We start from the raw sequence: 15,107 nt of genomic DNA, 5'->3' as shown, positions 1-15,107 counted from the left end.
AGTCAATGGTTTAGTTATCAAAGATTACTCTTAGTTAATTGAACAGTCAGTTCTGTTTTCTGCCCTCTTTACGCTCATCTGTCTCAGAGTGTGTTGTCTCTTTACAGCATGCAATGCGGAAAGTGAAATGTATTTATTCTGAGTGTGGAGTACAGAGCAGCCACAGAACAACAGTTCATTTTAAGGTCAAAAAACTCATGTTGTGTAATGTATGTAATTTTAGAAGAATTCGTGCCTTTGTTGCACTTCTTAGTGGATATCAGCAGTTTCACCACAAACTCTAGTCTGTGATTTGCATGGTCCCATTAAGTATCAAGTAATTTCTCGAAGTAATACAGCTACAGCTTGGTTGAACCGCATAAAAAACATTTATGGATGGAACAAGCAGTGTCACTGGATAATTATATTTATCATAGATAGAAAAACATTCTTGGACAGTATTATGATCTTTAAGTATCAGTGAAATAGATGTAGCATACTTTGTGATTAGGAACCAGTTAAAATCAATGTGCTTTTGCTGGTCCTTTCATCGTATCCATGTATAAATGACACTTTCTTTTTTCTGTAGGACATCAGTCAACTCAGCTCAGAGCAAAAACAATTATTTTATAGGTCGGAAACAGTCACATCTTTAGACAGTCTTTCCTCGCTGTGTAAACTAATACCACCTTTCCTTCTGGTCCATCTACAAGAATCAGCCAGTAGCTTTCACTTTTCAGGTCTATATGTTGTTAATGGCCAAATGGATGTGTTAAATCAAATCTGCAATGTCCTGCAGCAAATCTATAATAATGTTTGGTTGGACTAATTGCTCTGAGTAAATAAAGCAATTTAGCACAATACATAGTGATTATTGGCTTAAGCAGACCACTGTAGTGCAAAGCCCACTTCTGCTGATGGCAGTGGGGAATAATGGGAAAGAGACATCTCTGTGATGTGGATATAGAAAGGAATGGGTGTAAACATAGTTGTAATTATACAGTTGGATCTATACACCTTGCGTCTGTCAGTGCTGCCATCATTGTTACTACCACTTTGCCTCTGTTACACAGCAGGGCTTTTGCAGCTCTCTATCACTGCTATTAACTTCAAGGCAGATAAAGTTGTGTAAAACAGCTTCTAAAAATAACTTAAATTAAAAACAGGGATGGAAGTTGGGGTACACCTGTTCCCTGAAGTAGTACAAGTTTGACAGAATCCAATTACATATTGGTGGATGTCATTCAGAGTTAGAGCGTTCTCAACGCCCTCCATGGGTTCTGCCTGTAGGCCCCACACTTCCAGAGCCACTGTAGGGTGCAAGACTTGATGGATGGCCTGGCTCCAACACAATGGCTAATGTTACAAGTTGTCAGCCGCTCAATAGGGGGGTGGTCTCAAGTGGCTGTATACAGTCAGTGCTGTGCTAAAGCAGCCCTTTCTATTGAAAGTGATGGCTCTCTGGAGATTAACTGTCTTTGATTATTTGGCATGGAGAAAACTGGAGGAGTCAGTGACCTGTCAACCCCAAAATTCATCATCCTGGAGTTCAAACTCCAGCTGTATCCTGAGCACTGTTTAAAAAAGCAGTGATATTAAACTTTTGTTGAGGCTATTGTTGAATTACACATTGAATACTTAGTAAAGAAGGTCACAATTTTTCTATGTAACATTAAAGTAAGACAAATTAACTAATTGAACTTAGCTGTATTTTACTACAGTCACACAAGGCATCTCTACTGATTATTATTCTTTCTATTGGTTAATTTTGTAATTGTTAAATTTTATGTGTATATAATGTTATATTTGGTTATGTTTATTAAAAGGGTTAGCTGATAATCTGCCAAAAAATTGAAAGAAAGAAAAGTGAAAATCTAAAAAAAAAAAAAAAAGTTTCTCAGATCAGGTTGCATGGTGGCATAGTGGTTAGCACTTAGGCCTCACAGCAAGAGGTCACTGGTTTGATTCTTGACTGGGGCAAGGAGACTGTGGAGTTTGTATGTTCTCCCTGTGCATGTGTGGGTTCTCTCTGGGTACTATGGCTTCCTCCCACTGTCCATGTGGTATGAGGTTAATTGTTTCATCTAAATTGCCCATAGGTGTGAGCGTAAGTGATTGTTTGTCTCTGTGTGACCCTGTGATGGACTGGTGAGCCCTCCAGGATGTACCCTGTCTTTTGCTCAAAGCCTGCTGGAATAGCTTCCCCTCGACCCTTCTAGCGGTTGGAATAATGAATGAATTAATTAATTAATCTTTCTCAGATCCTAAAATAACATAATATTTTACATTACGTTATTCTGACTTGTGATTAAGAAAATGTGCCCCATGAGGGGACAAACAGAAAAAAAACTGCAAATTATTAAAAGATTGAACTAGAGAAATGAAACGGGCTTTTAGTTTAAAGGTTACTAGGATTTAGAGTGGGGTTTTTTTTTGTTTTTTTTTTTTACAGGAGTATAGCTTAGTAATGTAGGTAACAATGTTAACAATGTAGTTACAGTATTTATAGACATAGTTTATATATCGCCTTAGAGATCGCCTACATACAGAGAGAGCCTTGGCTACAATGGACAGACCTCCACTTGCATAAGTGCTTCGAAGATAAATAAGTATTAAATATTTTCTTTTGTCATTTTATAGGTGTCACTGCTTTAACTTTCCGACTTTGACAACTCATTCATTAAGCCACCATAGTAAAAATGTAATCTTCTTGTCCTGAGATGATCATCAGCTATTATTTACCTATTTTACGACAAACATGACACTCAGAATTACTGCTTTATCAATACTGACATCCTGAAAAAAATCTGCAAGTTGTTTTTTTTTACCAAACACAACCAGTTGTTGATGAATCGATTATTCAAATGATTATTCAGCCGATTTTTAGAGAAATCTGTTATAATCAACTGTGTATGGTTGTTTCACAACGAACCGCACCGGCCAATCCTACCAGTATAGTTGCTGCGAAACAATCAAACAACGACAAAGTAGTTGCATTCCTGTTCAATTCATTTAAGTTGTTCACTGTGTCTCATTGACTTTGCTGCTGCCTTGTTTTCTGAATAATCTGCAAATCCAAATCAATACTTCACAAGAATACTCTGACACATTAAACAAAAAGTGATCTCTTTCCTCTCACCAACATGACATAAAGGACGTGTATTAAGCTAAATTACTTTTGTACAGCCATAAAAAACAAGAGTCAATGCTTGCATCCAAAAACACTTCAAATCTTAAATTTAAGGGGAGTCATGCACAGTCCAGGCAATGTCTGGGAGCGGGACCCAGTCTGTTTCAAAGCCAGACTGGATCTCTGCCTTGTGCTCTGGTTGCTCTGCTCTTCCTTTCTCAGAAAAAGGCAGGGCTGACAAACCAACCTATAAACAACCAGCTTTTATCTCTCTGAGAGAGACATGGTGACAAAGAGCCCAGCTGCCTGGTCACACCGCCCCCGCCCCCCCTTCCCTCTGTTTCCCCCTTTTATCTTCTCTCTCATCATCCCACCGTGTTGAAGAGGAGGTACAGAAGAAACTAGAGGTGTGCTCTCAAATTTCTGTTGAATTGCTCCCTAACTGGAAACTTTTACTTGTTTTCTGGGTCTGGCACACAGACTGAACACTGCTAAAGAAGACAGAGATGTAAAAGTTTTCTTTTTAATCCATTTCAGAGAAATACTCATTTTTAAACGTAATAAGTGTTTCTGTGTTATAAATCAATTAAATACTAATTTAAAACAATGTAATCTAAAAAAAACATAAAATAAAACTCAGTTACACTGGTACAGCATAATGTTAGATTTTCAGCAGATGGATAGTATTAAAAGCTTTACCACTACTGGCCATATTACTCATACTGCAAACAACAGTTTAGATGTGCTATGCTATGCTAGTAGCCACACACATCTCTTCATGGTTTGACTCAAGCAGAGCTGAGAGCGCAAGACCGATATCTGGTAACTTCAAGTACCATCACTTGACATTTATCAGACTTCACACAGCTTCCTCTGTGATGACAAAGGGCCCTGTATAACTATATTTTACATGCACGCAAGTACCTATAAACAGAAATTCATTTGAAAATTGGCTTGTGTGGCTGTAGCTCGGTCGTCTTTCAACAAGAAAGTTGCAGGATTGATTCGAGGCTACACCTGACTACATGTCTTAGTGCCTTTGGGCAAGACACTGAAACCTGCACTGGCCCCCATGTGCCTATCAAGGTATAAGAGTGTGTGTGTGTGTGTGTGTGTGTGTGTGTGAATGGTCGACTGTGACATAAAGCAGTTTGAGTGGTCAGAATAACCAGACAAGTGCTATATAAGTACATATATAAGTATGTAAGTCCATTTCCCAGAATCTTGCTTCACACTCAAATAATAATGTCACATTCTAAAGTAATTTGTGGCTTTTCCTCTGAAAACAACCCTATGAAATGTGATTTTATGTTGCAGTAACGAAATAAGAAAGGTTTTATTGTGGTCACTCTGCTGTAACATTTACTCTACTATTTCTGTTGATTCCCCAGTTCCTCAGCTAGCAATTTTCCAGTCAACTCAAAATGAATGATGGAAATCCAGGTGTGGGGTGACACAAATGGGAGACAAATTTAAGGAAAACCCAACTGGACTTGTAAATAAATGCAGTCAGTTGTGATGCTTCTGCACAGGTGCACTGCATGGTACAATAAGAAAATAACATCCCTTCATGTTCGGTGGCATACATAATAATGCTGAGCAGGTCGGGTTGACTTTGTATCAACAGGGCAAATAGTTCTTTTAAGGTCAAAGTTCATTGTTTGAATGACTGTATCTTCAATAAGCCTGCAGGAGTTTCAGTAATAACAGTGTATATTTTTGGAAGAAACATAAAGGGAGTCAGAAATTGTGTTCAGTGACCCATATTTAAGGATAGTGATATATGGACACTACATCAGAGAACTATTTTATCTAAAAAAAACAGAAAATGAATGAAAGAGTGACCACTCTTTAGATTTTTGAGCCTGCCAGTGCAGGATCAGACTTGCAAACAGGGACAGTCCATTAACAAACACTTCAAGATGGTTATAACAGTGAGGATGCAGTGCACAAACCCTCATTATGAAAATGAATGTACATTTCTGAGTTCAGTGGCGCAAGAACCATAAACACTGATCTACAGATCTCCAGATGAGTCATCTGATCATATCACGCATGTGTGCCACACTCTGTGGGTGCCTTTCATGAAGACAACTTATGCTTCCTTGCATCATCTCTCCACCAGTGATTCCCAATCATTTCTCCCTTTGCCATTATAGAGGCCGTTCCAGTCACACTGAGTTTACGAGGAAACATCCTACACTGTGTATCATATACTAAAATCTTTCATCAGTGACATGATGTATAAATACATGGTATTGTATGAAAATATGTGAAATCCACAATCACTATCAAAACAAACTATTCTCTTTGAGAAAGGAAACAGCTGTTCTTCTGAGAAATTCTGATCATGAACTACACCTTTTTGATACTGACAATAGTACAAGCACCCCGCAATGGACTGCCGACCTGTCCAGAGTGTACCCTGCCTCTCGCCCGAAGGCTGCTGGGATAGGCTACAGCTCCCCCGCGACCCTTATTTGGATTGAGCTGTTTCAGAAAATTAATGAATAATATAAGGAAAATCAGAAGTTTTCTATCCAAAGTACAGCAGAACATACCCCCACATTCAGAGAACAGCTTGCTTCTGACAGTGAAAAGGACTTTGATGCACTGAATAATGGGTTTTTCATCCAGTAGACAGACTTCTTGGTAGCCACAGCTCCTCCTTGCATGCTTCTCATCATTAGATCCTCACTGGGAGGTACCAAAATGCAAAGAAAAGATGTAAATGAGGGAAGCATGCTGGGATGATGCAAAGCACCCTAAGATAAGCAGAAAACTGAACATTTTACCTTTCCAGAGAGAAAATCTAGTGGCTCTATCATGCTATGGAGGCACTTTGTTAATATAGATTTGGTGTTTGTGTGCTTAGAGGACAAAGTCATTGCAAAAGTACAAAGTTGCTCTGAGTGATTGTCTTTATTCTGCGATAAAACATTGGCATCTTGATGGGAATGGTCTCTTTCAAGTTGACAGCCCCCCCTTTCCTTAGGGCACAAGGAATCACTGTATGGCTGATGAGTTTGAACATTATGTGAATCATATGCTATAGCCTTCAAAGAGACTAAAGCTCAACCCAGTTGAACAGCTATGGGAGATTTTGTCTGATGTATTACACAGCACCCTCCACCACCATCCTCAAAACATGAAAAAAAGGGAATATCTTATAAAAGAGGGGTGTACAGTAGCCTACCTCCAGCAGAGTTGCACAGATTTACAGAATCCTTGCCAAAGCAGATTTAAGTTTTTCTTGTAGCATGTGGTGGCTCAGCATGTTTCAAACAGCACCTTTCTCTTACAGAAAGACTCTTAAGGTGAGCTTTTCCTTTTGTTTGTCACCCATCTGTATATGTAGCTAAGATCTGAATCTCCCAAACATACCTCCATCTTGTTAAGGGACACCCAGCAGTCTGAGGGGAAGTCCTGCAGCATGGGAACCAGGAACTGTAGGCAGCCATCCCAGTGACACAGCAGCAGCATCATACCAATCAGGTTGAAGATCCGCATCACTGCACTGGCCAGGTCATAGGTCATATGGAAGATCTGGACAGAGATCATGAGACAGGATGAGGAGTTCAAACTGAGACAAATGAGCATGAAGTGCATGTTGGAGCTTGAATATTCCTTAAGCAGTGAATCAACATTTTATTAATAAGTGGAAGAAGTGGATCCAACTCTGCTCCTCTGAATCATGAACATTTTTTATTAATGAGTAGAGGAGGCAATGTCCGATCATTCCCTAAGTAAACCCAGCAGGAGAGGGCAACACAGTGTTCACACAGAGATACATGACATCAGTCAGCGACTCAAACACGCACAAGGCCCGGTCACATGCGTGTTACACTCACGCAAGCCTACAGGCAAAAAGATGCACTAACAACATAGAGAGATTCACCATCACATAGACATACACACAATCACACACACAGCGTGATGGACGGGAACCATCATGATACTGAACAACTGATAGTCTGTGTCGTCTCACACATCAATCATTCTCAGCCAATGGACAGTTCCTTACATCTATTGCCTGACTGACCCGAAGAAACCTCACTGTAATGCTGCTTAACCATTTAAAGCCATAATCATCTGTAAAAGGTGTAAATGTGTACAAATAACAGTGTTCCTCACAACAAAAACACATATGACAGTCTGATGAAGTCTGCTATAAAGGATCAAGAAGTGGGTCACTTCTTACTCTGTGCAGCTGAGGAAGAAGTGATACTCTGTGATGGGAATGATGAAGAATGAGACTGGACATGAATCACATGCGCTGATCTTTCTAAATGCAGCTTTAACCTTTATAGAGTTTTCACTGTCACTTTCTATCAGTCAGTAACTGACAAAATAAAGCATGGGATCATAATTTTTCACTGAGGATGGATGATGGGAAGAATATTGTATGTTTTGTGCTGTTCTGGCTGCTGGGGGTGTTCAGCACAATGGACAGCTCCATCGCTAACACTCTTCCCTGTGACCAATGATGACGAAGAATCCGTATTTGACATGGGCACTTCCTGCCTATGCCACTGTCTTAATCCTCATCTCATCTTTCCTTATTCTACATGCATGCCAAGTATCACGTCCCATCATGCATCACTGTGTGTGTATGTGTGCATATCACATCATATCTTCAGAAATCCAATTATCCAAAGGTCAAGTGAGCAGCCAAGCCCCACTGCGCTGTTCACTGCTGCAAAATGCCAACACCAGGCAGGCAATACCGGCATAAACGAAAAGTTGAGTGATCTCATGACATCACTGGGTGTCTTGTGTCCCGGGCTGTTCTCCATCAAGTGAGGACATAGTCTGAGGAGTGCATACATCACAGAGTATGTAAAAGCTGAGGTGGCAATGAAAGACTGATGCTCTACCCAGAAGCATTTTTCACTTTTTACAAAAAAAAAAAAAAAAAGAATCATTTTAGAGAAATTCAGTACAACAGGAAATCTCCTCCATAAACTAAATTCAGTCAACACATTAGAATTTCATAGGTTTCCCTTGATCACCCATGCTTCCCAGTAAATCGTTATCAGTTTCTGATTTATATTGTATAATGATAGTCAATTGCCCCCCATTGCTGCATATTATCATTATCCTCCACCTCGCCTACTCCTCCTCTGGTGCCTTAATTGATTAACTATGTTTGCCCTGATAATGGGCTGCTTATTAAACTGCCTAATGCCACCTGTGAGACTGCCGGGTCAGACAGCAAGACAGGGAGGTGAGGAGGTTGTGTGACAATATCAGTAATTAGAGTACAAAGTTTGTTAATGTTCACATATCCTGCTGACATTATATTATTTGTTTCTCAGCAGGTGGTAGATAAGAATATCAATACTGAGCCTCCAGATGAAGGAGAACAGGTTACTTGAAGCATACAGAGAAACAGATTGTTGGTTTGGACGATAGCCAATTCCAGCATGTTGAAAGCAAATCAGTGACCTTTTATTGTCAATTACATACACTGGATCTTCCTTATGAGTTGTATTATTAGTAAGCACTGTAATTGGTGAGGGAAGGGTAGGAAATGTGTGTTCTTACCTCTTCCCATTGGTGAATATAGCGTATTAATCTGGAGAGCCTCAACAGCCTCAGAAGACTTAGGATCTTGGTAAAGCGGACAATCCTCAGGGCCCGAGCCGTCTTGTACACTTCTGAGTCTATCCCTTTCTCCACTATAAGGAATATATAATCCACTGGGATGGAGGAGATAAAGTCTACAATGAACCAAGTTTTTAAGTACTTTTTCTTTATGGTTTGAGGGTCCAAAATGATGTCTGAGTTGTCCTCTATGATGATTCCAGTGCGAAAGTTGAGCACCAGGTCCATGAGGAAGAAGGTATCGGACACCACATTGAAGATTATCCAGGGTGTTGTGGTTTCATCCTTAAAGAAGGTGATGCCCACAGGGATGATGATCAGGTTGCCCACCATAAACAGCAGCATTGTAAAATCCCAGTAGAACCTAGCAGACGTGAGCATGGGTGTGTGTGGTGTACAAGAGGGGAAAAAAGGGAGGAGGAGGGGAAGTAAAAAGAGAGTCAGATAAGAGGGTAGTTGCTATGGAAAGCTGACAGGCACAAGAGACTTTCTTACCAAAGATAGAAAAGTGTACACAGTGCAGGGGTTACAGTTTTCCTGTCTGAGCATGCAAAGATTAATGACAAAGCATTATAGATCAGCATGACTTGTAAACAGCATTTCCTGTTGTGTTGTTTTTTGTTTGTTTGTTTGTTTTTGGGGGGGTGTTCTTTCGTTAATTTTATAATTCAGCTCAATTAATCTAATGTCATATTCCACTGTTTATTACTTTTAACCTAAGAGTAAAAGTAAGCTTTTATTATTATTATTATTATTATTAATAATAATAATAATAATAATAATAATAATAATAATAATAATAATAATAATAATAATAATAATAATAATAAATAATAATAATAATAATAATTTTTTATTATTGTATTACTTTTTTTCTGAATTTGCTCTTCAGGCTAATTTCAAATTGCAGGTCTAAGACTGAAAGTTACATGTTGCTTCCTTTAACCTTATATGTTACTGGCATTGCCTATTCTTATTGTTTAGGGTCTTAGAAGACAGACATAATGAATTTTATAAATACTTCATGAATAAAGTTCAATTTATTTGGTGTGTTTTCAAACAGGAAAAAACAGAAAACAAGAGAGACATACAAGTAGTGTTAGTCACCATGAAAATGGTGGAGCACCTGAAATAAATAGTTGTATGGTTTCATTTGAAGTCCTCAGCATATACATGGGACTGTCGGTCAGCAGGGAGACCACTATAAAGACCACTGTCTGCCCGCTCACAGTTTATTTGATTGGAAGGGAGATAAAAGTGAGCTTTGAGTCTGTCAGAGGAAGCTCTGCAGGACAGGTGCGGCGCTGAGTCATTACACTGTGACTTATGCAACAAACTCTGACTCCTCCGCTGCACGGCAACAACAATAGCAGCTACGATTATAATATTTGCATTCAACTTTGCTGCGTTAGTGGTGCATCAGAGAAGAGCAACTCTCCTCGTGTGGGAGTTTGCTGATAAGTAAGGGTCTCATAAGTGACCTCTCGTCAATTACACCCCAGCTGTGAGGAAATGTCTCCACTATGGCTTTTTGTGATCCACTGATACAAGTGGGCCAAACATTAATGGCGCTGGAAGAGAGAGAGTAACGGGGGGGGGGGGGGGGGGGGGGGGGGTTGGTTCTGAAACCAACCAGTTCAGCTGACAGTGAAACCTTTGATTTGTTCCAACCCAAATACAATTCAGCGCGCGATGGATGACAAATAAAAGGCTCACAGACAAGCTGTAGTCACGATGAGCGTTTTCTTCTCGTGGGTTTCCCTAAATGTTTGAATGACAAAATAGCTGCTGGCTGTCCAGCTGGGTTATCTGCTCTTGCTCAGCGATAAAAAGAGCGCATCCTAGGACAGGATACAGGAAACAGGAGAGTCGTACAGGCGTACATGTCTCCAGTGAGCATGGTTGAGGTTTTCGCACACTTGGCTCAAGGTGACATTCCATTACTGAGTACATCGCATACGCGCACATAGCCCACATCCCGTCAGCACGGCACTTGTCGCAGAGGAGACACTACGGAAATGATCAGGCAGATTTCTTTTTAAATGGCATTTTACATGCGTCCTAATTGCAGCGGAGCGTTGTCCTCTTTGATAAATCTGAGCGTCAAGCAACGAAAAGTCGAGATGAAATAGCAGGCCTGCTTTGTTGAGCACCCCCCAGACATGCTACTGTGTGGACTAGAGTAGGATTTGTTTGCAACCTTGAAAGGACACTCTTTGCTTAAGTGTATTTGCTTGACAACAGGTTGTTTTGAGAGAAGGGTGTTACTGGCAGCTAAATATAATGCATCCCTTTAATGATCTGCAGACGTAATCATGTGGAACTGAATGAAAAATCAGCAGCCAGTGGCCCTGAACAATAATGCCGCATGTGTTTCCATAGTCACATTGTCTCTGCTGCTCACTGTAAAGTAAGTTGTAGATGACAACGAGGACCCTTACGGGCCTCTCGTGACTTCCACCGTTTAACTAATGGCAGCCCCATCTCTTACCTGAAATCACTATAGGGATGGATAATCCAATTTCCAGCTGATTTTACCCTCTCCTGCTCCCTTTCCACTGCTTTTTGACTACCATACATGCGTAAGGAGAATTTGTTAACTCCAGGCTGCAGCATACTACTAAATTGCCGCTGCATGAAGCTGGCTTGGCTGCCTCGAGGTTCCGCATCCTCGGCGGGCACAATTGGCGGTCCATCCTCCGGCTTCTGGAAAGTGACAGAGTTCCTTGGCTGCTGGGTCTGAGTCTGAGTCTGCCCGTGCAGTGAGGATGAAGCTTTCCGGCTCGGCGCGTTAGAGAAGGACACCTTGGAGTCTTTTTTCTCTGGGACACCGCTGGACGAGGGGGTGGCGCCGGGGTTTGCGCTCTCTCCTCCTTGCCCCCCGGTCAAGGATCCAACTGGTGTGATCGAGCCGTCCATACTGGCGGTTGTCGAGTTACAGGCTCCTCGTTTGGCACCCCCTCCGTCCTCGGGTCTTCCCGACCCCGCTGTCTGCTTCTCCTGCTTGGAGATTATTGAGCGCAAGCTCCCGGTACCCGAGTCCCTCCTGCATTCTCCGTTTTTGTTGCATTTCATGCTGGAAATTGGAGCGACGCCGTTGCAACCATCACCCACTGTCGCGTTTAAAACCTCTACCGCGGCCGCAGAAGCAGACGCCTCCGCCCCAAACGTTCTGCTGGTCTCGCTGTGTTGGGCACCATCGCCCGGACAGGGTGTCTCGGTTGCTCTGGAGGCAGCAGTGGGCCGTGAGGCGGCAGGAACGTCCTCTAGGTGCGTAAGGCAGGGCTCCTTGCTGGAGTTTCTCCTGGAAGCCGAGGACGCGGCTCCCCCTTCTGGCGTAAAGTTCTTCATCCTGATACTGCCTCTGCCTCCTCCTCCTCCTCCACCTCCGCCGCCGCCGCCGCTCCCCCCGGTTCGGCGCAACCGCGGATACTGAAACTTGGACTCTTCTTCGCCGTCCTCGGTGTCGTCCATCATAAGGTTGCTGCTTACACCGTGCTGCTTACCACCAGAAGCGCCGGGAGAAGCGGGGCCCAGACAGTTCTGCACGCTGTCGCTTCTTGGGCATTTGGATGCGACAGTCTTGGGTGCGCTGATGTGGCTGCATCCACTGCCGACCACCGCCTTCTTTTTCATGGTGGCAGCAGCCGCCGGTGAGATCTCATTCCTCTCCATGACATTGAGCATATCAAATTTTGCCTCCAATTATCTCCCAAGAAAGCCAATCAGAGAGAGGGGGGAGAATGAGAGGGGAAGGGAGAGAGAAAGGAAGGATAAAGAGAGGGAGGGGTGGACGTGACTTACTTGCAAACTATTGCACTTATTCTCTGTCATTGTGTCAGAGATGCTTAAACATCAAACTTACGGAGTCCTTGATTGCATCTAATGTGATGAAGATAATGGTTTGGGCAACTCTAAATTCAGTTCAAGATGCGTCTGAATGATGACCTCCAGCTTGAATTTTTAAGTCAATCTGCCGGGATAAAAACTCTCAGTCTCAACACATAGCCTGCTAACATCAAACATAGGCTGGCAAGTCCACACATCAAAACTATAATTGCTTTGTAATAATGAGGATTTTAAAAAATCATATGCTTTAGAAGGTGCCTTAACAATGACGATCTGCTTTGATTAATGTACCCTCAGCTTGGGTTTAGCTCTCTCTAGTGGCCTCAGAGCAGAAACACATTTGAGACGAAATGTCCCACAAGCTTCTCTACTTTCTGGTATCATTTTAAATGCAATAAAAACAAAAAATACAAGAAGAAGCAACAGCTCTACAGTGTAGGTTCATCTCTCTTTTGTGGAATATGTACTGACATATAAGTTACATCTGTGTACTTATCCGTGCAATCAGAATTAGGTTTTGTTAGTTAATGGTTATTATAACAAACGATCCTTAGTGTTTTCTTACTGGTCATTTCCCCCTTGTTTATGTTATAACTGTGACAAAATACTGCTGAGTTATAATTGGTTAATGATAATCTTTGTCAACAGTTTTCTTGTAAACCTTAATAATCTAACGTTTAGGGGATTTAAGATAATAACAGCGTCACTTGAATATAAAACCAGCTAGTGATGCTTTTCTGGTAAGAGTATAAATAAGTTGAGAACAATGAGTTAGAGAATTTATATTTGGTCGATTATTTCTCACTTTTAATAACATCAGTTGGCATTGTATATACTTTTGTAACGCCTGATTAGTCACCTTTATCATGATGTATGACTTATTAGGATTGTGCTTCTGTGGAATGAGCTACATAGCTAAATGTGCAGTGCCCCAAAATGTTGTCAATATTATCTTGCTGGTATTCACTTTTTTATTGGGCTGCTTTGAAGACTGGATGATTGCATTGTCTTACAGTAATAAAGAAAAAGAAAAAACACGTTGGTCATTTTGACACTGGATTAATTTCTACATTGTCTGAGATCTCAGTAGTATGTGGAAATCAATATACAGCCGTCACAGTCTGGCACCTCATGTGGGTTTGTATCTAATTCCTCAACAAGGAGCTGTTGAAGCTTATCCAGTATGCTTGGATTGGACACTCTGGCATGAACAGTGCACACAAGTTGATCCCACAAGTGTTTGATTGGGTTCAGGTCTGGCTCACAGCAGGTCATTCCATCCTCTCTACTCCCAAATTCAGGTGGTAGTCTGTGATGATCCACTCTGGGACAAAGAGTTGTTCTCTTCTTGGAGGAGGTCCCAGTTTCTGGATATGTGAGCTTGCTACTGACTCTAGGATTTCATTCTAATAATGTCTGCCTATCGTTTAGGTCACACATAGAAGCACTTGAATCTCAAAATAAACATAAATACCAACAGGAATATTATTGCAAGGAAGTTTGGCACATTTGGGGGATGCCTTATTGACGTTTTTGTTCATTCTTCAGAAGCCCCTTATCAAATCATAATTGTATTTATAAGGTGCTTTTCATGCTCAAAGCAACACAAAGTGTTTTACATGATAAAAAAAAAAAAAAACAATTATACCTATGAAAAATAAAATTTAAAAAGTCTTCACAACAGAGCATACAACAACAATTTAAAAGCACACACCTCATTGTTGTCTCTTTTGCACACAATTCCACACGCACAGGGTACTAGTCCATAGCAGGGCCAGTACAGAGACAGTCACAAACATTGACATTGATTCTTAAGGACAATTTAGAGGAACCAATTAACCAAACATGCACGTGGGTGGAAGGTGCGAGGAAGCCGGAGTACCTGGAGAGAATCCAAGCCTACACAGGGAGAACATGCAAGCTCTATACAGAAAGGCCACCGTTCCCCCAGCTAACACTCGATGTGTAGCCGCAGCTGACAGGAATGCAGCAGCCAATGCATGCCAGCAGCATGAAACATTCACATTTATATACCAGCAATGTTAAGGAGAGGAGAGGGAAAGGAGAGGAAAGGAGAGGGAAGTGTCTTGCCCAGGAATACAACAGGTTGACTGGGGGAGCAGGATTTGAACTGTCAACCCAGTCTTGGGAGGGTGTGCTTACCTCTTTAGCCTCCGCCAAGCCCTCAGAAATATGAAGCTACTTTTTAAAAATGAAATCTTTGGAACATATAAAATCTTAATATTAGAAACATATATTCATCATTAATAATCATTTTAAATTGGAGTCCATCACATCAATATGCTAGGGTTATAGGGCATGAGGTAAAGGGGATAAATAATACTGCTTGATGCAACCTGCACTTATTTCTGAATGAAATTAAGAGTAATGCATCAGCAAAGAATTAAATTAGTTCATGATGTGTACATTTTCACTAAAGTGTTATCCAGCTGGTTGTACTAAGTAGCCAATACAATGGCAGAAGCAAATTCTTCTTTTATAATCTAAATGCATATATTTGTGCCAACAGCCAAAGGTAAAA

At 41.2% G+C, this 15,107-nt stretch overlaps 1 protein-coding gene across 1 annotated transcript in view; it reads right to left on the bottom strand.

Moving 5' to 3' along the window:
• Positions 1-12,403, bottom strand: part of LOC306758807 (potassium/sodium hyperpolarization-activated cyclic nucleotide-gated channel 2) — a gene marked incomplete at both ends in the record, with an annotated part of 31,071 nt that extends 18,668 nt beyond the window's left edge. Inside the window, 3 exons of the mRNA XM_079244209.1 lie at positions 6,494-6,655; positions 8,657-9,080; positions 11,208-12,403. Of these exons, the coding sequence (XP_079100335.1) occupies positions 6,494-6,655; positions 8,657-9,080; positions 11,208-12,403 (1,782 nt within the window). The remainder of the gene's footprint in view (positions 1-6,493; positions 6,656-8,656; positions 9,081-11,207) is intronic.
• Positions 12,404-15,107: the final 2,704 nt, after the last annotated feature.

Source organism: Telmatherina bonti, assembly GCF_933228915.1.
Source record: "Telmatherina bonti genome assembly, chromosome: 7".
Classification (NCBI taxonomy): domain Eukaryota; kingdom Metazoa; phylum Chordata; class Actinopteri; order Atheriniformes; family Telmatherinidae; genus Telmatherina; species Telmatherina bonti.
This window is presented reverse-complemented; position numbering and strand designations above follow the sequence as displayed.